This window comes from Mastomys coucha, unplaced genomic scaffold, assembly GCF_008632895.1.
Source record: "Mastomys coucha isolate ucsf_1 unplaced genomic scaffold, UCSF_Mcou_1 pScaffold16, whole genome shotgun sequence".
Taxonomy (NCBI): domain Eukaryota; kingdom Metazoa; phylum Chordata; class Mammalia; order Rodentia; family Muridae; genus Mastomys; species Mastomys coucha.
Window position 1 is genome coordinate 6,009,485 of NW_022196898.1, and position 25,458 is coordinate 6,034,942.

The 25,458-nt window shown below is 41.1% G+C and overlaps 1 protein-coding gene across 10 annotated transcripts in view; it reads left to right on the plus strand.

The window, feature by feature from the left end:
- Dclk1 (doublecortin like kinase 1) overlaps positions 1-25,458 on the plus strand; it is a 299,253-nt gene that overhangs the window by 225,968 nt on the left and 47,827 nt on the right. For 5 of the 10 annotated variants that reach the window (XM_031373869.1, XM_031373868.1, XM_031373873.1 and 2 more), the window contains 5 exons: positions 12,493-12,625; positions 14,976-15,084; positions 21,337-21,394; positions 21,819-21,938; positions 23,748-23,894. In XM_031373869.1, coding sequence (XP_031229729.1) covers positions 12,493-12,625; positions 14,976-15,084; positions 21,337-21,394; positions 21,819-21,938; positions 23,748-23,894 — 567 coding nt within the window. Of the gene's footprint in view, positions 1-1,375; positions 5,929-12,492; positions 12,626-14,975; positions 15,085-21,336; positions 21,395-21,818; positions 21,939-23,747; positions 23,895-25,458 lie in introns of those variants that run through there. The other 5 variants (XM_031373871.1, XM_031373870.1, XM_031373877.1 and 2 more) reach the window with 2 other exon arrangements.

The following is a 25,458-nucleotide window of genomic DNA, read 5'->3' on the forward strand; positions in this document are numbered from 1 at the left end:
ATTCTATTCAAACGGTTGGCTATACTTCTATGCAGGAAATATTGAAATAAGAGAAAGATGGCGTGTGCTAAAAGAAGACACTTCAAAGAATGAATTAATTCATTTTATTGCAAATTAGAAAACAGTAGCCACTTCTATTTTTTCTTTCTATGTTGCCTAGTAACATACCCAGAAAATGAGTTGGCAAACACACACACACACACACACACACACATACACACACACACACTTCCCTTAAAATACAGGAGAAGCTAATTTTTAAAAGAAGTATTAAAGTATATAACTGATTTCTTTACAAGCAAAATATCTGTATTTTACTTATGTTAACTATTTAATATACAGATTTAATAAGCTGTTTTTCTCCCCTTAAGATCAAGTTTCTAAATTACTTCCTTTGACATTTTAGAATAGTCATATGAGAGATAAGTCTGCCTATCAGATTCATTTCTTCATTAAACACACTGGAGACAGTGAACCAAGTAGCCCCCCCATTTATACAGAGGACAATTACTTAAGTGGCTTCTAGAAGCACTTTCTTAGCCTCAGAAGTCAATGCTTTGGGCCTTCTTCCTATCCATAAACCTTTTTTTTTGGGGGGGGGTCCTTTTTCTTAAAACAGCAAGGAAAAAAGTGTATTGGGTAGGTTGAATGAAGCTCCCCATTACACTCCCACGCCACTGACTTTTGTAGATTAACTGAGCCCTCAGATGACGTAGGAGTGGGCGGCACAAAACTGAAAATAAGCCAGCTGCAGACACTGGGTGGAACTGAACGGGTTGCTTGGCTACCAACACTGAGATATAGTAGCTGACAGGGTGGCAGGAAGAAGGGAAGAGATGGCTAAGAGGTTAGGAACTAGACGGAGATTTGGGATAGGATGTGGGTTGTGTATAACTGAGATTTTTCCAGTCACCCAAGCATAAAAGTGAAAGGGTAGTGTGTGCTGGGTTTACGCTGTGTGCAGCTGCACGCTGGAGTTACTGTCCCGAATATCCTGAAATGCCAGCTGCTGCATCTGACAAATTATTTTGTGAGGTAAGCACACTCTTCTCCCCAGAATGGGAAGAAAATGTCCATGGAAGATTTGCCTAGACACTGAATAGCAGAGGTGGTCTTGGCAGGCAACAGGGGCCATAACTCAACTGGACTCGAAGGAAGGCAGGAGCCCGTGGTAGCTCAAGAAGCATTTCCTTGCCGATGAAATGAAATCATCGCTTTGCCTATGTATCTTTTCTCTTATGCAAAGTTGGTGACTTGAGTAGTTGTAATGATGTTAGGAGCCAAGGACCCATCCCTTTCCAAGTTGCTCCGCAGAGAGGAGCAGGGAACCCAAGAAAGGAAAGTAAACGAATCTGTCCTGCCCTTCATCTTACAGGACCTGTACCGCCCCCTCTCGTCGGATGATTTGGACTCAGTAGGAGACTCAGTGTAAAAGACACAATGGAGCGATGTGTATGGTTTGTGATGGGATAGAGGTTTCCCATTTCCTAAGCAAGCATCTAACAGCAAACTACACAAAAGAGTTTTGCATAAGTAATAAATTATACAAAAGCAAGTGTGCAGACATTTTCTACTCGTGGTATTCTTTGAAAGAAAAAAAATTTTTTTAAAGTATCTCCTCCATTTGATGTAACCGAGGAGAGTTTGAGTACAATATTTGCTCGTCACTGAGGAGTTTATGATTAAGGTCTGGTTCCAGATAAATTTCATATGACTCCAATATTAAGGACAAGAACCACCCTACCGATCCAGCATTAGGGAGTCACTATTTCTATAAATGAGTCTTCTTTTTAATCAGTAAGTAGATCTATAAATACAATTTTTCTGTACTTAGTATACAATTTAATAAAGTAACAGGCACAGTTTTTCTAAAAGGTAAAAATCTTTTTACCTTTTTAGTTTGAAAGTTAAAAGTAATCAGACAGTTGATTAGTGTTTTTCATTGCAAAATAATACAAAAACTCTTGAGGATTTTTTTGAGTGAATGTGTCTGCAAGGGACTCCTGCAGGAGCCATCTCACAAAGACTAACATTAAGCAGTGAAAACATTCTCTGGGTTTTTGTTGTTGTTGTTGTCACGTGAGTTTTTCTTTTTCCAGATTATCTTTTATAAAAATAGTTCCAGCTACACGGAGACATGAATAACTTGTCATTATTATTAATTGTATAATGTTTCCCTACAATAGCAACAATATACATATTTTTTTCAAGTGTGTAAAGTTTTTGACCTAAAAGAAAAAAATGGGACTTGTACTGTTTTTCAAAAAATAAACTCAGTTTGAGAATTGGAATTCTTCTAAACAGAGCTTGTACATTGGGCCTCCAGATAGCCAAAGCTCCATTCTGATCATCCTGCATCTTGTTGTTTGGGATATCTTCATATGCAAAACTCCTTTTGTGTCAAACCAAGTGTGTCTATGATTATAACCCACTGTTAAAACATTAACCTACTAATTCTTCTCCTCTAGTCCTCTATTTTCAAAAGTGTAAGTCAGCTTTGCTTAAATGTAAAACAGTTATTTTTAAATCTAGATGTTAGAAATCAATGTGTATGGTGTATTGTATTTAGACCACACCCCTGACCGTTTCTTTTTACTAGCTCAAACACTAACAATTTAAGACTTACAAAGCATGGATTTTATATTCTCTAGGCTTGACATATCTCAGTAGGGTGACAGATTTAAAATGTATGGTGCCATTTGGAGCCTTTTACTTTAGATTTCTTTCAAATTTCTCTTGAAAACATTTTGAAAATGCCTGATTCAAGATGGAGAGGAGTCGCCTTGTCATAGGTTTCAAATGTTATTGATTTATTTCTCTCAGTAGACTGTTCAACTAGCAAATTTTCCCATCTGGTTTATAGTTACCTATGCTAGCATCTCACTTGACAAGTGAATAAAATATTCCAACCGAAAAAGAAAAATAAGACGTCCAGGCATCCTACCAGCATTTGAAAAGTTAGCCGAGTGATAATTAGTGCCTCATTACCCTGCCTGTTAGAGAGGAGAGGGCACTTCTTTGGCGTGTTATTTGAGAACTGCAGACCGATCCCTCCATCTTGAAAGGACAGAAAATGATCATACCTGCTCCAGACTTTGGATTTTAAAACTGTTTCCAATAGACATGAACAGAGACTCCTGCTGAGATCAAAGGGCTGCCTTGTCTTTGGCTGAAACAGTAAACATCTGTGAGGATGCCGTGCTGTCTGTTGCCGTGTTATGTCTTTGTAAAAATGCATTACTTAATATAGTTCAGCCCAGAAAAGATTAGTATGTATTTGACTAACCTGTCAAAAATGCAACGAAAGCAGTGGGTCAGATGGTCCAGAACAAAACATAAATTCCAGTAATTTCAACTCCCCTGTGCAGTCAATCTTATGGAAACCCAATAGATGCTATCTGCTCTGGGTAAGTAGCAGATATTGCCAATGGCTATAAAGATCATGGCTTTGTTTAGACACAGCATAAAAAGAGTAGACTTTTGGACTAATTGCCAGTAGGTATTGTGGCCAACTTTCCATTCAAGTAGTTCCAGAGAGATGCTATTCCATGGCATTTCATCTTTGAACATATGACTTTTATTAAAGGATTGTTCAAGGGCCATATATCTCATTTACTTTTGAAACTAAAGTCCCTCTGAGATTGAAATAACACACCCTGAGATCTCTTCCTATGCAGGAATAATTCTGTTATCCAAAAGCAGAATTTTTAAACATCCAAGCAGCATACCAGATCATTGGTAAAGACCCAATGGGTAATTAACAGTGACTTAAAATGTGGCTGCTTTTAGAATCCTTCTAACATCATTAGTCACTGAACTTTAAAAACGACCTTCTGAGAAGGAGAGAACTCCAGCCAACAAAAGCCACACACTTTTCTCTTGCTGTTAAACCCCTAAACGTAGACTATGCTGTGTCGACCTTTTCAGGCTTTTGCATTTGTGGTTACATTTTTTAGACATACCTAGAAAGAAAGATGTTACAAAGAGTCCCCTGCTTTCTGCATTTTATAAGCTAAAAACCTAGTGGTATACAAAACATGGTGCTCTGCGTGAAGCCAGAAGCCATGTGGAAAAGTCATTGTCTTGATGCGTCCTTTTAGCAAAAGACCTGTACTCTTATAGGTTCTAAACTAGAAGTTTGAGCTCCACCCATCTGTACACATGCCTGCAATGCACATATGAGGTCACCTTAACATTTCAAGATCCGATCCTATTGTCTTCAAACCCCAGAGCAGCTCTGGCACTACCTGTGCTCCCTATGCTAAGCAGCAAGGGCGCTCGCCTCCTCTTCTTTGCAGCTATGCCTGACTGTTCTTTTGTTTCCATTTAAAAACACTGAATTCCAAAAGTTTCATTTAAGAAAAAGTAATTGTGAATGAAAATACATAAGAATAATCCTAAAAGATAAATCCATATGTTTTACCTGTTGAACTACTAGTTGTTTTTTTTTTAAATGGTGGCCATGTATCTATACAGGTGTGTAGGTGTTTATGTGCATTTGTAGGACTCAGTGTATATGTGGGTGTGCCTCCATTAAGATCTGTGTATGTATATAGAACATGAAGAATAAAGGATGAGGTTTGTGATATGGTCTTATAAGTTACTGGCTCCCGTAGAATTATATATAAAGCTTTATGTGATAAAGTTGTGAGGTTCGTATTAGTTGGCACATAATTAAGCTGAAAATAAGTTTGCTAAATTAGTGTGAGGAAGCAGAACCAAATATTCACATGTACTGATTTATCCAAGGCTATTTGAAATCCAGACAAACAAAAATATTGAAATCCAAGCAATGAATCAATATTCACTAAACAAACTGATTTCTAGACTTGTGGGTAGTTGAGTGTTATGCTGAAATAAAAGTAGGGAAAGTCAAAGTAAATTTGATTTGAAGTTTTATTATGAAGCCAGACAACATGTAAGGCCATGCTGTGTGTTCTTTTTATGCTTATAAACTGTTAAAATGTTTTGAAGACAACTTGCTGTGTGTGTGTATGTATGTCTACCTGAGTGTATACACACTTGAAAATGCTTATTGTCTGTGTACATCTGTGCATTTGTGCCTATCTGAATTGGCCTTGCCAGCGCCTCTAATTGTGCATGTTAGTGACAGACTTGTTTGGTTGAACAAACCCACAGAGAAATAGTGTGGAAATCAGAGATACGTCAAATTCATTATAATGATTGCCTGATACAGCACATTAAACTGTCAGCTGAAAAACATTTGTAATTTTGTGCCTGTAACATGTGTAGGGAAAACTGGAAAATCTGAGCCCCTTGCTATAATTTTAAGGGTGCATGACATATGGTGTCTTTAAAAATGTATCTTATTGTAATAAAAGGTGATGGATTGATTCTGAGGTAGCATAAGTGAAGCATGAAACACTAGGTATTTGTATTATATATGGCCACACAATATTTTTGAAGCCAGGGTAGTAAATATTCGAAGATTAATAGGCAAAGAATATGGAAGTTAATTTTACTGTGATGTGTTTTTGAGGTGTTTTAACACATTGCCAGACAAGGAACTTACTTCCTTTTTTCCCTCCGGTGGACTCTTTGAAACACTATGAATGTTATAAAGTTGAATTTTCTTTATAAAGGTTGTATACCACTTGCAGTTGAAGTTGCTTGGATGTATAGTCTCTCCTTTGTGGGGGTGAGGGTGGGGGAAAGCATTTGGTATCAAAATGGTTTAAGCAGCAATATATTAGGGAATACATCATTTGAGCAGATATCTGTAGAGATGAGAACTAATGAATGTGTTATTGAACTGCCCAGTTTGAAAGCTCCATGCCCTTCTGCTGTAGTTTCCTTGGAAAATGCTGTACCTTGTGTTTCACATGCCACCATGTTACTCTTTCCTGAACTTACCTTTGTGACACTTAGCAGCTTAGCCAAGCCATGTAATAAACAGGAAGAACTGCCTATGTTGTTCAGTGAGTTTCTTTGATTAGATGCTGGAATTGAAATAACCATGGGTCAAGGGTTGCCTTTACCACCTTGGGCAGAGCCCCTTTGTGTTGGAATGGACCAGCAGGTGATACTAGACAGGCTACAGAAAAGCAGACAGTGAGTGTGAAATACTGACAGGAAAAACACAGCAAGATTATCCATCTGATGGGAAGCTCTACTTCGGAGGGCTCCATTGCATGGCAATAGGCCTACCTCTCAGGATCGCCTTTAGGGTGAATTTGCCAGACAAATTAGCAACTTGATGGGAAAAAATTAAAATGCATTTAAAAAAAATCATACAGTCACCTGGGATTAATGGCCTTTTTCCTAAACTTGTAGAATTTCCAGTGAGATGTATATGGTTATATGCAGATATGTACACGGATACTTGTCTCTTTAAATGCTAGATAAATACATTCAATAAATTACAATTAAATAATGATAATACCCTTTGTACCTTTATCTTAGGAAAAAAATCTATTTCATTCATAGTACTGTTTAGAGAATAGAAAACTCTGTCATTCAAGTTAGAAGAAATACTTCACATTAAATTTATAGGAGATCGCCATTATAGTTTTAAATCTAACATTTTTACCAGATTTCTGTTGACCTTATTATTAATTGGCTGTAATTTTCTCTCTTTCTTGTTTCCATGATAAAGTCAATCAGTAACCATAGCTATGATAATACACCTAGAGGGAATTTCCCAAATTTATGATTCCAAAGTACATTCATATTCTCTTCATGTAACAAAGATTAAATGAAGTAGGTTCCTGGGACAGCCATGAGCTCTCCTCCTTAAAGACTAAAAACTTGACTCAAGAAGTAACTTTCTAAAAGAAAGGCTCTAACCCATGGGGTACAGAGATGACTCCCTTAACCCCTTCCAAGCTATGACTCTGGGAGGAGTAGCTCATGGACAGTGGCTCTAGCTATACAGTGTAATGGGCTCTGGACAAATGGCTCACAGGGCACGTATAGAGATTTTTGCCTAAACATTCTCAGTAGAGGCAAAGGAGACGATTGGTGTATCCAAGATCAAATTGTAAATACATTCTATCACTTTTGAAATCTTAGCTCCCATGGTCTTTCTAGCAAATACATAATCTAAGATTATATATGAGTTTCTCCTATCAATAGACCACTTTCCTGAGTAATAATTTCCCAGCCTTTTAAACAACTTGACTGAATCTTTATGAATTTTTAAATATTCTTAGTCATTAATGTGATTGTGTATTTCATGGTTTATTTAGGCTGAACCCCCACTATCAAGAATGTAGATAGAGCCTGTCTTATTTCCAAGAGTGCGCCTCTGTTATTCTTTGCCGATTGGTGCCTCAGCCGCGCCTCTGTTATTCTTTGCTGATTGGTGCCTCAGCCTTCTCTCTTTAACCACTGAGCGAGTAAATAAGTGTGTGGCTTTTCTATATCTCATGAACTCATACTAGTCTCCAATGTTGCACATGAACAGTAATGTTTTAAACATTGATGCATTGGGTTGTCTTCAAATTCTCCACAGACCTAACATCAAGATTCTCCAGACAGTGGCTAGTCTGTGAAGCATGTATTTTATATGTTTCCTTGACAAAGATAATTCAGAAATCAAACAAGGGTGAGCACACTTGGTTTCTTGGTTCTATTTAACCCCTTTCACATCAAAGAATAGTAACTGTCTGTCAAGGTAGATGGTGGAGATGGTACCGTTACCCAGCCAAGGCTTGGTTATGTGACGGATTTGTCTACACTGCTTGAGTCAATTGTATTGATTGGATATTTTCCAAATCTTGATGCAGTGCGGACTCCAGCTGAGTGACAACATTCATACAAATGGCGTCAGTAACTCATAACATTTAAAAATGGACTGTTTCTTTGACTTCATGGTCGTCAGCTACATCTTGGCAAAATGTGGTTAGAGCTGTTGGCTCAGCTTTCTCACTTACTTCAAAAAGTATGCACCGTCTGTCCCCATCTGTTATGTGATCCCGGGCTAAATCACTGTGCATGCAGTGTGTTCTTACTTTGCAGGGCAGAGCTTTTAGGAAGGTGTTCTGTAAAAGCCTCCAGGTGTCAGCAACCTGCCCAAATGGTTCCCATTAAGTCTGCCGGGAGGTGACGACATCTCAAATGTCACAGCACCTCTCTGAGCAGCTAATTGTGTTAAATTCTAAAATAACCACGTGTTTGGCTCTTCTAGGCCCAGATGCCTTCCAGTTGGCAAACTTACTGAAATCGCCATAAAATCTCGCCAGTGTGGCCCTTCTACAGCGATTTGTCTGCTTACAGTGAAAGTAGGCAGAGCAGCTTCATTTAGAAGCAGCCAGTCTCGTGAGTGCCTGTCCATCAGTATGACGGACTGGCTGATCTCATTAGGTCAGTTCTAAAGTGCTTGTTACTGTTTTCACACCAGGCATGCAAATCAAAATCAAAATCTTCCAGGGGAGACTAAGTGTGTAAGTATACCTAGGCAGGGTGCAACAACTGCCACAGGGAGCCATGCTGATCATTGTAGTACAACCAATTTAAACTGACCCACCCCACCCCCCACTAGCTTACGAATAAATGAGACTCAGATTAGGGTTATTGTATTTGGCTTTGACAATTACTGCGGTGTAGCCCCTAATCTACTCTTCTAACTGCTGGCTTGGCTACCTCCTTACTGGTGTACTCCAGATACGTTCTGTTTCTCCTACCACCTGCTCACGGTCCATCTCTCCTCATGGTGGCTTCTTCTTCTCTCCTTCCTTCTCCTTCTCCTCCTCCTGTCTTCTCTCCTCCCTTTTTTCCTTTGTCTCTCTGTCTGTCTCTGTCTCTCTCTATCTATCTCTCTATCTCTATCTCTATCTCTATCTCTATCTCTATCTCTCTCCCTCTCTTCTCCACACCCCCTACCAGGTAACTCAAAACCCACCTATCTCCAATCCCTCCAGTAATTGGCTGTAGCCAATTTTATCTAACCAATAGTACTAAATCAAGGAACAAGGCTTGCACAACAAAAGCTTATGAAAGTGAGAATCCACTCGGAGGCATAGACCTTCCTGTAAAGAATTTAGCATTACAATACACAGCAACAGACCAAACCTCAGCAGATTACTGGAGTAGAGGAAGGGAAAGAAAAGGAGAGGGTAGTCAGAATCCAAAACGTAACAGTCTAGGAGAAAAATGAATGTAAAATAAACAAATACCATTGAGGGTGGTATTTAACACAAAGTGTCAGTGTTTGGTCAATAAAAATCAACCTATCAAACAGGAAAATGGGTTAACCTCTTAGGCTGGTAAAATATTAAAACTTGGCACCACAGAGAAGCCACTGTGATCTTGAAGTGAATCAGTTCTTTACTGGGGACAAAGAAAATTCAGTGCTGATCAGAACACACTCATCAGAACTTTAGTTTTGAGTACCAGGATTAAAGAGAAGGATTGGCAACTCTGCCATATCTCCAGGAGGGGGAAGAATCCCAGATCTTTGTCACATGATGAACAAGAGAATATGGACATGTGCAAAGCAGACCCGTTTGTCTCCACAAATCTGAAGTTCTGCCTTGTGGAAATGGATTCCACTGGTTACCTACAGAGATGGGCAATAAGAACGGTGAATAGAAAATGTCCAGAAATATGATTTCAACACAAGGAAAAGCCCTTTACTAGTTTGCCTTGTTACAATTAAGCTGCTGCCTAAGGAAGGGATGAGCTTAGTACTGGTTGCATTGGGACATGGGTCACCTGACCACCTCTCAGTAGTGGGGAGTCTGATCTCTGGGTGGAAATGGGATGGGAGAGGGAGTATCATTTAAGGTCCAGTTCTGCTCCTGAAGTGCTTTGAGTCCATGAGGAAGGGACCATTGCCTTTGAAAATTGTGCAATGTTCTGAATCTTTTCTTTGGAAAAAGAAGAGATAATGTTCTTAGAAGGCCAATAGGTTTATTTTACTGCACTTGAGCATAATAAAGAAAACTATAACTTTCCATTTTCAGAGTACCCTATTTATACATAAATAAGCTTTTCATTTAAAATCCTGGGTTATCTACTAGTTCTTAACCAATAGGGAATCTGAAATAGCATGGGTTACATTTTCAAAACACACAAACTTAAGAGCTGAAAAAAGCCAAAAGCAATTGTAGATATCAACACACTTGCATTGACCCTACTCTTTAAAGATGCGAAGTACATTGAGCTTAGAAACCTTGGGGGACTTTTATTTACAAGGTAAAACAACACAGCTGACACTGTGGCAGACATTCATGACAACAGACATTTGACACTCAGTTGAAAATGCAAGTTATTAGTCAGTAAGATAGTTTACTGGATAGCATACAGCAAGTTTATGGAATGCTACATTTTAAGAGATGTCTCCATGCGCTCCAATCAAGGTTCTGTGCAGAGCACCTGATGTTCTTATTAACAGAAGCAGCTTTTTCCTTTCTCTCTCTCTCTCTCTCTCTCTCTCTCTCTCTTTCTCTCTCTTTCTCTCTCTAAGTAAAAAATCTGTGAGCACCTTTGAAAACACACTGTTGTCTATCAACTTGGGTGCTTGATGGAAGAGTGTTTTTGGATTGTAAAGAATGGAATACAACATAAGGTAGCACCTGCCACCTACACTCATGATGGACTTACATTATGCAACGCCATTTGCAATACCAAGAGAAAACAAATAAAAACAACAACAAAATAAACCCAAAACCCAGGGCTTGAAAGCCCAGAAGAGACATCCTCCAGCTTACCCATCTTCTTTGGTGCTTTTCTGTCTGGATTGCCACTGCATTTTGAACCATGCAGGAGATCAAGAATCTTGATGTTCTGGGAAGCACACACCTCTTCCGGTGCGACCATGTTAATGTTTACTTTCTCCAGTCTGCAATGTAGTAAACCTGCCGTGGCTCAGCCTTCTGTACAGATATGATAAGTATAAGAGTTTCACAAACAGGAATTCTTGAGTCAGGCCAGTGTGGCTTTGAAGCTGATACATTTACAGTGCCTCTGACACGGTGGGTTGTGATTCTGTACTGTCGTGGTTTTGAAAAGAAAGAGAAAAGAGAAGCCTCTGTTTGGAAATTAGGATCTTGGCTCTGGGATGGGACACAGCTATGTTCCTAGTCAGACGGAGGCTAGATGAGAGCAGATGAGTTCACGTTACCAAGTGTATTGAGGGAATATTTTTGTGATTTGTGGAAATTCAGGGCACATTATGCCAGTATGACGGTATGACATTCAGGGGTATAAAACAATAATATCAAAACTTCTAGAACGTCCCATAAGGAAGAACAGGTATCATTAATAGTATAATTTCCATTCTAATCTTGTCAACTGTCAACATTAATGAACTCATCAACGGGATATATTCGTCTTTGTCCCTTCGTCACTCAGGAAGTGTTCTGTGGTGCTTGCCTCAGATGGCCCTGGAGTGGTTACATGGTATATCCCGAACCACATAAATCTGTTTTATGAAGACAAAGGTATTTGGGTTTTCTGCGCAGGAGGCTGTTGGGTATGAGCCACATACAACTTCTCTGCCCTTTTTTATGCTCAGTTATAGCTGGATGGAGCGGGGTGGAGGTTGAACGGGAGATGGGTAAGCAGAGGAAATGTAGGTCAAGTTTGCTTCTCATCACCACTTCGTGATCAATGCAACTACAGCCGCTCTCCCTTCTCTCTGCTCCACAGACAGCCAGCACCATGAGCCAATGCCGCCCCCTCACCGCCTCCTGCTCCCATCAGGCCAACCAAGTGGATAAACCCAGGGAACAGAAGGAAGATCTTTTAGGATGAGCTGTGTTCACTATTTAGAAATAGCATAACTGTGTGCAAATTGTTTTCTCAAGAAGCAGGGGTGGAGACAGAAGCATCCATTGTTAAATACCATTCCCAGCCAGTACTGATATTAAATATTTCCCTCCCACTGCAGTCAAAGCCCTGTTTGCTCGTATGGGTCTTCAGTCAAATCCGCCTGAGTTACAGGAGACTCTTCTGACCTAGGCTTTAATTTTGCCTTTCTCTTAGACATATTAAGGAACAAGCCAAGTTGGCCTCCTGTTTACTGTGTATCTTTATCTCAAAGTGAAGAGTAGCAGACCCACTTTTCTAGTTTTCTCTTAAAGTTTTGCTAAAGCTGAGTTGTTTGCTGTTTTTTTTTTTTTTGTAGAATATTTATAACTAACTTAAGAGACTTTGTTCTTGTAAAAATAGAAAAATAGTAGATAAAGCCAGAATGGCACCACATTTGACTCTTAGGATAGACTAGAAGACGGAGTGAGATACCTAAAATCTGGCAAAGGAGCTCAAGGATGCTGATTTTGAGAAAAGAAGTCATAGGTGTTTCCAAACGATTAGCCTCTCCTAGCCACTCATCTTCTTGGCTATTCGTGAGGGTGGGGATTGTGGAACTCATTAAATATTCTTAAGACCTCCTTTTCCAAGTTTAAAGACCAATTTCTCCCTGGGATGGGGGCAACACTAGCTCCTGAGATTCCGGGCTGGGTGTGGTGTGTGGAGGCTCCATCGTTCTGACCCAGGTTTTTTTATTCTGTTTCTGTTCCCTTCCAGATCTCCCAGCATGGCGGCTCCTCTACTTCACTTTCATCCACGAAAGTCTGCAGCTCTATGGATGAGAATGATGGCCCTGGGGAAGGTGATGAGCTTGGGAGAAGGCACAGCTTGCAGAGGGGATGGAGGAGGGGTTAGCTGAATTTACTTTGCAAACTATAACGTGTGAATCTAATGAGTAGAGAAAACCTCAGCAGCTCAGGTGGGACTCTCACTGGGGACAGGAGTGGGTGACTCCTCAGGCGTTAGCGCCCACTGTCTGAGAAGGAAGGAAGGGTGGGCCCAACTGAATCCTTTCACATCCTCTGTGGGTGTATGATGCCTAAGAACACCAGCAATAGTGCTCCCCTGCTCTACTCCCTTTCCATAAATGAAAAGACAACTGTGTCTTCTATGTGAGCACCCATAGCTGGGCTCCAACCTAAGGGAGTTCAGTCCATCAAACTACATAACTTCTTTCCATTGCTGCTACTTGTCCCTTAAACTAATTAGCATTAGAATTTCTCCATGACTTAAGAAAAGGACCTGAATTGCTGAGTTGACTCTTTGCTAACTTGCTGTGTGGTTTGGGTTAAGCCTCTTTAGTGCTCCAGAGCTTAGTTCCTTTTTAATAGACATGCAGAATATTAATGTCACTATTTCCACCCTTGGGGATGGAATCAGGCTTTAATCAATTAGGGAGAACCATCTGCAAAAGTAAAAGTGTAGGAGGATTAACCGCTGTTAAGAATAAGCTCCTCTTGCTTCAAATGGTATGGCTTGTTATTTTCCCAACGATATATATCCTGTGAGGGATACTCTTCCATTAAGTAAGACACGTGACTCATATGTGACCTGTTTGCATGTGTCCAAGTTTGTAGTTCAGCCATCTAGAAGTCTCTTTCACTGCAGTGTGCCACATCCACCCAGTGAAATGTGACAGTCCTTGACTAAACCTGAGTCCAGGCGGACCAGTTCTTTATCAATAGTTAGTAGAAAAAATTCCAGATACTGTGCCTTGGATGGGTGTCTCAGTGAAAGTTTCCACTAGAAGAAAAGACAGATGACCTCTCTCTACTCACTATCTGTAAGATCACAAATATCTGAAAAGCCACAGACAACTACTTTGTTACCCATGGACAGAGTCTAAGGCCCTGTTATCTGGGAGATGGTTTGCAACTTCAGATAAACCACAACCATGTCCTCCTCTCCTCATGGAGAAGGTGAAAATCCTTAGGCTGAGTCTTTCAAGCATAGGCAAAATCATGACTCTTTCCTGGATGGGCTAAGGGAGGGAGCTTTGACTACATCCCTCACTTTATTCTGGGCACTGCTAAGGTAACTTCCCGTGATCCAGGAGGGAAATGCCATCCACAGCGTGTAGGCTGTGAAGATGCTTGCAGGCATAGTAGAGACAGTTGCCCTGCGTTTTGACTATACTTTCTAGCCAAGTCACCCAGTCATGCAGTCTGAGCACTGTGAATACAGCCCCAGAAACTGCAGATGAACTTCCATTCATTCCTCCCTAGTACCACACATGAAATATGAACTATAAAACTTGCCAGAACTACAGCCCCCACACCACCCAAATTTATTTTGAGGGAAAAAACTCAGTTTACGAGAACATGCTATGAGAAGCACACAGGAAACTTGCTAGGATCCTATCCCATTTTGCACACAGGTTGCCTGAGGGAGAGCTGGGATTTATAACTTTAAAGCTCACACATTTTACAGCCCAGCTTTAAAGAGCTTTTTATATCCTTGACATGTTAAAGGTGATGCATCATATTTATGTGACCCAAGCATGGCTTATTTAATTTTATAGCCTTGGATATTTAAGGCATTATTAGCCATTTGTAAAATATTTCAGAGTACATTTTCAGAGGAATAACATGTTATGTTATTACAAAAACTGTTCTGCCCACAGACATAATAGATATCAGGATTTAAACTCGACATCTGTCATGCAGGTTGCTTGGTGAGAACATTTGTCTAAAATCTGCTCGCTGAGACGAGGGAGGGGGCAGCAACACTTAGTGCATAAAGAATCTTGCAGAGATTTCCATTTTAGGATAGAGTCAAGCTTAGTGTCTAAACAACAGGACCTGTTCACGCTTTTCCGATGTAAAACTGCCCAGAGTCCCTCCAGAAATGCCTTTTCCTCTCCCTGGACACAAAAATGTCATTTTTCTGAACACAATGGGTATTCAGTGGGGGCTATTGATCAAACTATCATGAAGTTCAAATGCAGGATTTCCTCCTGAATCCCACTGAAGCAGAAACATACATAGCAGTCATATGAGTCCAGATGAAGCCAACAGGTTTTCTTTTAATTTATCGTTTGCCTTGGTAAAAACCATTGAGTCAGTATGAGCCTACCAGGGAGGGGGGCTGCCCACCATACTTCTGAATCAGTTCCAGTCTGGAAGAAGACGGTTAGAAATGTATCTTAAACATCTGTGGCCCCTTCTCCATCAATAAAGACACACTAATGATTCTTTCAGAAGAGTCTGAGGAAGGCTTCCAGATTCCTGCCACAATAACAGAGAGATACAAAGTCGGGAGAACAATAGGAGATGGAAATTTTGCTGTTGTCAAGGAATGTATAGAGAGGTGAGTGGGGGTTTGTCTGCATGGTAAGTTAAAGAAATGCTTGTCTTTCGTGCTTTCAGACAGAGAGAGACACATATGGCTTAAGTTAATGTCTCAACCCCAGAGAGTAAAAAACCATAAAGAGAAGCCACCTAAGAACAGATTTTAAAAATGGGATGATGTCTACAGACTTCATATAAAGACTTTGATTTTTACTTAATCTGTTTAGAAAAGCCTTCCAGTCCTGTCAGGGTAAAGTCTTTACATTATTTTCTGGAGACGCCATTTTGAAGAGCTCCTCATGCACATCTCTTCAGGAATGTTCATTTATAGGATCTGATCTCTAATATGTACCGTCATAAGATGTATAGCACCGTAACCTTGAAAGGCTTTAAAATGCATGCCCGCACAGTCTACAGAAATGCTATTTGACCTGTGAAAATGTCTTCCCGTGGGTGAGCTACAGACCCTGTGGGTTTAGAGTCATGGTCATTTCAAGCTGTCCTCAGACTCGCTGTCCTCTGCCTTCTGGGTGTTAGGAATGCAGGCCTGCTCCATGCCTGGTTTATCCACAGGTTCTTAATGACTGCTCAAGGGTAGCTGGTGGCTACCAAGCAGAGAAGTGATAACAAATACTGTGCCAGTCTAAATGGAAGTGGCCTCAAACCTCGGCTCAGTGTCAGACTCTGAGTTCTTCTCTAGGCAATTACTTATGTTCAGATCTGGGCAGCTGCCATCTCCTCATACCTGTGCTGGAGGCATTTAGCTCTTTTGAGGGGATCTCTCTGGTTTTCTAGAGGCTGGCCTGAATAAAGCGTCTAGGTTTCTCTACTCCCAGTGAGCTTGACTTTCCTCAAGTTTTGGTGCCTATATGTCTGTCCTACCTCATACCACTACCAAGAGAGGGCACCTCAGGCCAGGAGACAGATGAGGAGGACACAGTAGCACAGAAGAGTCAGGCCTGGGTCTTCCCAAGAATGGATCTGAGCCACTGAGAACTGGAAGCCTGCCTAGGGTGGCATGCATCACCAGGTTTCTTAGTTGAACCAGCATCCACCAAGTGCTCCCTGCACACCAGCATGGCTCATTCCATAGAGCAAAACCCCCACTAAGCAACCCTCATACAGCATCTCTCAGATTTCAATCCTTTCATTATTCCATCTGGGCTAGGATGCTCACAACAGCATAGCAACCTACTGTTGCTATGTTACTTTGCATGAGGTAGGTCATGAGTAATGGTGGCAACCCCTCCCTCTCCCTTAATCTGCAGCCCTTGCCCATGGAATATTGCCTTCAATTGCCTGACTGCCAGACACAGAAAATATTCCATTATCACCTTGGGCTCCACCCCTGCTGAAGCAGGACTAACCAGTGTTTACTGAGCATCTATCTATTCACGGTCCTTAAATTATAATATCCCATTGAATTACATTGATCCAATTGGGTCAATAATGCTACCCCCCCCATTTTATAAAAATATAAGACTGGTGCCCCAGTGTAGGGGAATGCCAGGGCCAGAAAGTGGGAGAGGGCGGGGTGGCAGGCATGGGGAAGTGGGAGGCAACAGGGGTTTGTTTTTGTTGTTTTTGTTTGTTTCTTTGTTTTTTGGAGGGGAAACTTGGAATGGAGAAATTTACATGTAAGTAAAAAAAATTCAAAAACAACAAAAAAAAGGTTTTATTATATCTAACATAATTTTCTTGTCCTGGAATTAAAATAAATACAATAAATATTTTTAATTCAAAAAAAATATAAGACTGAAGAAATTAAATATTGAGTTCCCTCATCTACTAAACTCTTAGATCAGAGCTTTGCTTCCCAAAACACACCTAAGTCTGTCTACCCCACTGCTTCTAACAAAGGATTCTCCACAGGATTCTAATAAGGAACTTACCTATACCAAAGTCACTATTTCAGTGTAAAATAAGTCAGAAATTAAATCAGGAAAGACATTCCTAAGATGAAAGGCATATAATGTAACATAATATAATAATGTATTATATTATATATATCCTATATGTATATAGGTCATATATTAATATTTGTGTGTATAGGATTACTTCCACATGTACATATCCACATATATATGCAATTACACACACACACACACACACACATACACCTTTCCACTAAGCAGAAAGTCTCTTTTTTGGCAGACTGACATGGCCTTTCTTTGTGGGCTTCCTAATCATTTGCTAATACTCACCATCTGTAGACTGACCCAGTGATCAGCATTGTTATTAAGATTTAATCTCAACCAGGGGCTTCTACCCCACTATTGATTATTCTGTTCCCAGATAAAAGACACACAACCTTTACATTTATAAGAAGCCTCAATCGGTACTAGAGCTGGGCAGATATCTACAATTAGAATCTACTTTCCCATCAGTAACCCCAAGTTATAAAGTTGTAACTTGTCATGTTCCATCTGGGTGGCTCTGAACTCCAATGGGCTAGCTCTCGTGGCTGTTTTTTATGATTCACTCACTCTATGGCAACTTTCTCCTCTCTCCTCCTACTTGCTCCCTCCTTGTGGTTCTCCCGCCACCCAGGAACCCCACAACCCCACCTATGTTCCTTCTTACCAGCTATTAGCTGTTGGCATCTTTATTTAATCAAAAGTTTTAAATTAAGGAGCAAGGCCACATTGTACGGTGTGGATCCCCTGGGATCAACCAGGCTCTGAGGGCCAGTATTTAACATTACAATACACTACACAGCAAAAGACCAAGCCTTGACGGAGCAATTACTGTTCGCTCTAGCTGGTCCTGGACTAGGATGGCATTTCAGTCCTGGGGTCCTAGCCTTCTCATACCAGACAGTTCCTACTTCTCCATTCAGAATTCTTTTCTTTCCTTTCTTCCATTTCCTTTCCTTCCCTTCCCTCCTTTCTTCCTTCTTTCCCTCCTTCCTTCTTCCCCCTTCCTTCCTCACTTTCTTTCTTTTCTTCCTCTCTTCTTTTCGTTCTCACTTGGCTTGTGTTCATCTTGCATGAGTTTACATCTTGGGCTCACTGCGTGAAACTTCAGAGTCTAAATACCAGATTGCTCTGAAAGTGTCAGCATCCAGCCCCTGCTGAGCAAGGACATATGGCTGGTGCCCTCTCTCCCCAGAGATATTATGAAACATTCTTTTAATATTTTACAGAGATTCAAGAAAATAAACGCAAGCTAAAATGTCATGGATGGCACATGCTGCTTGTGGGTACATTCTGCTTTGTTTTGGGGGATAAATGTGTGTCAACAAGGGTAAAGATGTTCCCCTCTGTGGTAATATGCCACCACAGGCAATTTTTCTACAGTGGGCACAGTCACTGAGTGACATGGGACTTTTCTGTGTCCCTTCTAGCATTTTTTTTTTTTTTTGCTACCACACTTTGTTTGAACAATTGAAAATTTTTTTTAATATTGTTATAAATTCTTTGACATTTTCACACATCGTTTTTGGTCATATTCCTTCTCTCCTGTGTCCTCCCAGATCCCTCCGACATCCAGTGTGAAAATCCCAATTTGTTTTTAAGTCCATTGATTCAAATTAATGCCATCTATTAACTCTTTTTTTTTTAAGATTTATTTTATTTACTTTATGTGTAGCTGTAGCTGTACAGATGGCTGTGAGCCATCATGTGTATGGCTGCTGTTGAACTCAGGACCTCTGCTAGCCCCACTCGCTCCGGCCCTGCTCGCTCTGGCCCTGCTCGCTCAGGCGTAATTTACTGCAGCTGTCTTCAGACACACCAGAAGAGGGCGTCCGATCTCATTATGGGTGGTTGTGAGTCACCATGTGGTTGCTAGGATTTGAACTCAGGACCTTTGGAAGAACAGTCAGTGCTCTTACCCACTGAGCCATCTCGCCAGCCCCTATTAACTCTTAGGCTATTCCTTGGACTATGTTAAGCTACCAGGAGCCACACCCTTAAAGAAAACTAACTGTCCTCCTTTTCTCAGAAGCCATCAATTACCAATAGCTCCTCAGCCAGGAGTGGAGCATCCTGCACTCATCCCTTCTCCATGCTGGGGTTTTGTCTGGCTTGAGCTTGTGCAGATCTTATGAACACTGTCTTAGCTACTGTAAATTCATGCTTCCTTCTGGTCATTCACCCACCTATGACTCTTCAGGTCTTCCCACTAGCTCTTCCACAGTGATCCCTGACCCTTGGGAGGAGGGTGTGATGTGATATCTCATTTAGGGCTGGGCATCTTGACCAGTTGTGGGTCTCAGCGTCAGTCACCTACCACAGTAAGGATCTTCTCAGGCTTTAATATCCAATCAAATTTATATAATAATAAGATCACAATTTACAAGATTCCAATGCAATAATTTCAGAACCAAATAATAAAGACAATATTCTAACCCAATTAATCTGTTTTGTAAAAACCTTTGCTTGGTTGTGTAGCCACACAGGGACTGACTTGTCCTCATTGTCTCCGTCCATGATGAAGATCTCTTTCCTCCTGCTCTCTGACCTTTCTCCTCCTCCCACTCTAGCTCCACCTCTCTATTCCTGTCCAATCACAGGCCTGTCACTGCCCTAATGTGATTGGACAGAGAAAATGCTGCAACAACCAGCTACTCCTAGAAACACATACTTGAAGTAATTAATAATGGTTATTATTATGTAACTATAGTTCTACTTCTAAAAAAAAAAATAAAAAAAAATGTTGGGATATTAAACTTAGTGGCCCTCTGTGTGTTTCCTGATGTATGATATGAGTAAATTTGGTAGAATATATTTGACTGTGTTATAAAATGTTCTAGCTAGTGAGATGACATACTTCTTAATAAGCCCTGAGGCCCCCCAACCCACACTTGCTCTCATCTCCCCCTCAGTAGTAGGCTTGGGACAGAATATAAGATCCTGGCTTCCTGGGAGACAACCCTGTCACCAGCTCAAGGATGTCTTCCTGCCTGTAGAGATAAATTCCATCTTCTCAGATTCCATAACAGCCAAGGGTATAGAAGATTTTTAGCATCACTCTTTCAAGAGAATCCTGCAGCCCAAGAAAGAGATTTTTTTGTTGTTGTTTTTTCGAGACAGGGTTTCTCTCACTCTGTAGACCAGGCTGGCCTCAAACTCAGAAATCCGTCTACTTCTGCCTCCCAAGTGCTGGGATTAAAGGCATGCGCCACCACCGCCCGGTAAGATTTTTTTTTTTAATACTTGGCCTCTTAGTCTGTCTTTTAAAAATCATCTTTTTGCTCTTAGACTTTAAATTTTCCTTTTCTAAATTTGTCCTTCATCTGATTCATTCCAACCACAACCATTTGGTTCCAGATAGATGACTTTATGTGTAAGTAAAAGGCTGGGCTCTATTGGTACCAGAAATGAAAGCTTGTGGCTTCAGAAGTCCTGCTTTAGTGCAATCTCATAGATGCCATGTCCTCTGACAAGAACCATGGCCTTAGTGTCAGTGCTAGAATATCTTAGATGAACTGGTCCATATTAGGACGTGTTACAAGGTCTGCCACACCCATCAAGGCAGGAGATACCATATGGCTGGGCTACATGGGAAGCTCAGTTCTGAGAAATAGGATATGATCCTTGCTGTGTGGCTATGGGAGAGTGAGTTGACATTAAGCAGCCCTTCCATTTCCCACTGAGTGACAACCACAAAGGGCCCAGTCACTCCCAACAAGCTCCAGAAACGGTTCTGTCTCCTCTATCCTCTTTGAGACTCTTCACTCTTGGGTTTTTCAGCAATTCACTCTCAGGCTCTGACACTGAACAGACATTACAACTTCCCAGGAGTCTTTGGGGGTGACCTTAAGAGCTGTTCAGACAACTGTCGTAGCCTCCCAGGTGGAGAGAGAATCCCAGGGAAAAATGAGGTGCTGGGCACAATAGATCACACTTATATTCCCAACTCTTGGGTAGCTGCTGATGCAGGCGGATTGCCAGTTTGAGGCCAGCCTAGGCTATGTAGGGAGATCTTGTATGTGGCATGGGTGAGGGGAATAAGTAAACGAATGGCAAGGAGGATGATTACAGGCATGAGTTTTGAATCCAGCACAGCAGTTTAGCATGGCTTTAAGGAGCCACAGTGGCTGTGTTTTCTGTATAACATGGCTCTAGATCTGTCTGTGCTAACACCTCCATTGCCCTTAAATGTTTATGGGGTGAGCCCATAAACATCTGCATACACCTTTGTACAGAAAGAAAGGAGCCCTTCCAAAAATAAAAACACTAAAACCTCCAAGCAAGAAAATAACTCCCAACCGAAGGAGTCAATTGATTCAAAATTAAGTTTTATTTTTAAAAATTTCCTTTTGCAGGTCGACTGCTCGAGAATATGCCCTGAAAATCATCAAGAAAAGTAAATGCCGAGGCAAAGTGCGTACCAAGTTTACTCTTGTGAAGCTTGTGTCCCAAGGGTAGACAAACAGAAGCCGACTTCTTAACACAGTGCAGCTCAAGAGGCACATTTTAATGGAACAGAATGTCACAAGTTTAGAAAAACATTTAATTTTATAACTATCCCTGGAATAAATGTAGCGGGGTGATTTGATTTGATTTTTTTCCCTTTATCTTTGCTTGCTTTATTGTCTTCTTTTATTTTTGTTATCTGTGATTCATTCTGTCATGTTTTTTTCTAGTAAATTTTAGTTGTTATAGTGGGTCTTGAGTGAGAATCTTCAGAATACTGTTATGTTTCACTAAGATATAGATATAGCCCCCTATCTTCAAGTTGTTGTACTATCTTGAGTTAGTCCCTCAGACATTTTGTGTCTATTAAAATGATCTCTCCCCTCCACAGGAGCACATGATCCAGAATGAGGTCTCCATCTTAAGGAGAGTGAAGCATCCAAACATCGTTCTCCTGATTGAAGAGATGGATGTGCCGACTGAGCTATATCTTGTAATGGAATTAGTAAAGGTGTGGATTTCATTTTTCTTTCTTTTTTTTTTCCAAAGAAAAACTACTGTGGTCATATTTGAGGCTAGAGATGATTACACATGTCAAGTTTGTTGTGGTCCAAAAATGTTAAACTATCATTCGATCAAAGAGAAGTCCTTAAATTTGTCCCAATTTTTATAGACACATTTTATTATAAAATCACTATTTTAATCATCTTGTAAATTATATTGTCTCTAGCTCACAGAATAGAATTTCACCATGGCACTGCTCTTTAAACGAACAGCTTCAATGCATTCCTGTTGCCCTGCTGTGCGCTCTTAAAAATATGATTAGTTCCTGTATTTTTATTGGACAGTTCCCCGTAGGCTGATTTTGTGGGGAAGGTGAGAATAAGTTAAATTTAGGAATGGGAAACAGGCATTTGGTGACAGATCTCAGTCTGATTGTCGACTATATGACCACAGCAAAGTCGTCATCGCACTGAGCAGCCTTCATGAATTCTCTCTGTATAACTAAGATGTCTCAACTAGGGTAAAGAGTGAGTGTCATGTCTGAGCCAGAAAGAACTGCTTTGAGGATTGAGTCCACATGACCAGGACAGCACCCAGGTCTTTGCATGCTCTCATACACAGACATACATGTCCTTCTGTACAACTAAGGATAGGGGGTCCCAGTAGACCACTGATAATGTTCCACTTCCTCACGTGGCTCAGAAGCAAACTTCATACCTGTGTGACACCCCTGTCTTTGAGAAAAACAGGAATGAAAGGAGAAAACATTTTGTTTAAGTTTGTTTATGGAGGAACCATTGCTTGCCCAGTAGTGAGAGAAGTTTTCAGGGAGGAAATTGCACAGGGGAATAGAGATGCCAGCACGATTTGGGAAACCTGAAACCTGACCTCCTACAAGACTGTTTTGATTTTGCTGTTTTGAAAAGAAAAATTAAGTTGGTCACTATATAGTGACATAGGAATGCATTCGGGCTCTGGGCTCAGCTGTTGCTTGGTCAATATTCAAGAAAGATGTTTTTAGAAAGCACACCCGAGCTCTGAAAGGACTTCAGATACATGCATCTTAAAGTTGAGTCCCAAATCACTGTTTGATCAAGTAGTAATAAGTTATAAAGAGGCCAGGGAAACAAAATATCAGAGGAATAATAGACCCAGAAGACTGTCTTTGGCATTCTCTTCCATCTTTCCCTTCCTCTTCCCCTTTCTTATCTTTAGAACAAGTTGTGGGTTCCATTTTTTTCAGTTTCTTAGAGAGAAACACATTATTGAAGAAGAAAGCCGAACACCCACTTCAAGGGAGCTAAATGTAGCAAATCAAAAAGAGAGAGAGAAAGAGTGTGTGTGTGTGTGTGTGTGTGTGTCTTAATAATTTCAAAGGCACAGGAACATTCTGTTAAAGGTGGGAATGCAGCATTACCTGGGGGAGTTTTAGGACTATGAATTTGCATCTCAGCTACCAGTTGGTTTGTGGCAGGTAGCACATGTCACCAAGTCCCCCACAAGAGGCTTCTCAGCTGGGGCACTGATCCACCTCCTCTTCCCTGGAAGGGGGGCTGTGGAGAGAAGCACGTGTCTGCTGTCAGGTTCTATCGCTCTGCTCTTTTTTAAACTCAGGAGAAAATGTCAATATCTTTCATATTAAGGAGAGAAATCACCAATGAGTCTTTGGTCTTTTGAAAGACAGTAGCAAAGAAAGCCCTTAGGAAGCCCCAAATTCTGATCCATTCTTTATATCCTCTCTTGTTTGCCAGTCCCCTCCACGGGCAGCCTATCGGTCCATCTGTCAATATCCACTCAACCAGCTGCTCTCTTCCAGGGTGGAGACCTTTTTGATGCCATCACCTCCACTAGCAAATACACAGAGCGAGATGCCAGCGGGATGCTGTACAACCTAGCCAGTGCCATCAAATACCTGCACAGCCTGAACATCGTCCACCGTGACATCAAGCCAGAGAACCTGCTGGTAAGAGGAGCGCTATCCTCAGGCATCTTGACTCCCAAGTCCTCCCTAATGAATGAACATTTCTGCTCTTTTTTTCTTTCTTTCTTTTTAACTGTTTGCCTCTTGGGCTCATTTCCGCTGTGTTTAGTTTCTCTCTAAGGTGATCTGTGATAGCTTACCTACCCTTGAGAACACTAGACTTCTTAGCAAATACATTTCAGGCACAGGAATGGGAACAAAGTTCTGAAAAACAATCAAAGGTTGTCTAGGACATAATAGTAACGGGGATTGTTTCCATGGCTGCACTTGTATTCTGCTATGATTAGAGAAGGAGACCCCTGTGTTTAGAGGGGAGAGGGGTGCTCATGTGTACATTCACATGTGTGAACAGACATAGTGAACATTTGAACAATGGTCATTTCAACAATGACCTGAGGTCTCTATCTCTAGTGGTACATCCAGTGTCTTCCTTTCTAGAGCCCATCTTACTTTTTGTGACAGAGTCTCTCACTGAAACCAGAACCCACCCTTACCAGCTCAGCAAGCGTAGCTGAGCTGCCAGCAGCAAATCCCAGGCCTGTCTTTTGCCTGCCCTGTTCTGGGACTGCAGGCATGTTCAACCATCCCTAGCTTTTGTGTAGGTGCTGAGGATCCAGTAAGTAAAGGGCACAGCAAGCCCTTTACTCACTGAGCCATGTCCCCGACCACCAGTATTTCTTTTACTATCCTAGTTTTGCACCTTACTGGTACAGTCTAAAACCAAAGCAAACTGAACCAGAAGAAGTAGATGTTATTACCTCAGCACAGGAGCAATCATGGAAAAGACAGATCTTAGAAACTAGCTGGTGGCTGGAACGTGGTTGGTATGTGCATAGCAGTCATGAAGTCAAGAGTTCTGGTCCAGCCCTACATAAAACTGGATATTCTGGGCACAAGCCAGTAACAACAGTACTGAGTAAGGAGACAAACAAGATGACCAAATATTGAAAGTTATCCTTGGCTACATAGGGAGTTCAAGGTCAGCCTGGGATATTTGACCCTGTCTAACAAAACAAAGCAGAGAAAAACCCTAAAGCCATGGTCTCTTTCTTTTCTTTATACCTGTTTGCTTTGCTGTCTGGGTTCCCCACACCAACAAATGAGGGTCCTTCCCAGGCCTACTTGCTGTACAGGTAGTCTAGATGGAAACAGAAACCAGGCAGGAGGAGCTCTTCTGGGAAACATGGAGAAGCATACATGTTACTGGTTCTTCAGGCTAGAAACTTAATTATAAATAAAAATGATTTTTCTCCTAGCCATTCTAAAATGATCTTTTTTTTTCTCCTTTTTGCTTTTCTTTTCTGGGGATATTTAAAACCCAGATTTCTGGGCCTTAGTGTAGCTCTACTATAACAGAAATTGCTGCCTAGTGGCCAGATACAGAAATCAACACCATACTACACTACCACTACAGCCTGAGGCAATTAGAATGCGTTTGAGTGCCAGACTCATAGCACACACCTTTAAGGCCAACACTGGGGAGGCAAAGGCAGAGGCAGAGGCAGAGGCAGAGGCAGAGGCAGAGGCAGAGGCAGAGGCAGAGGCA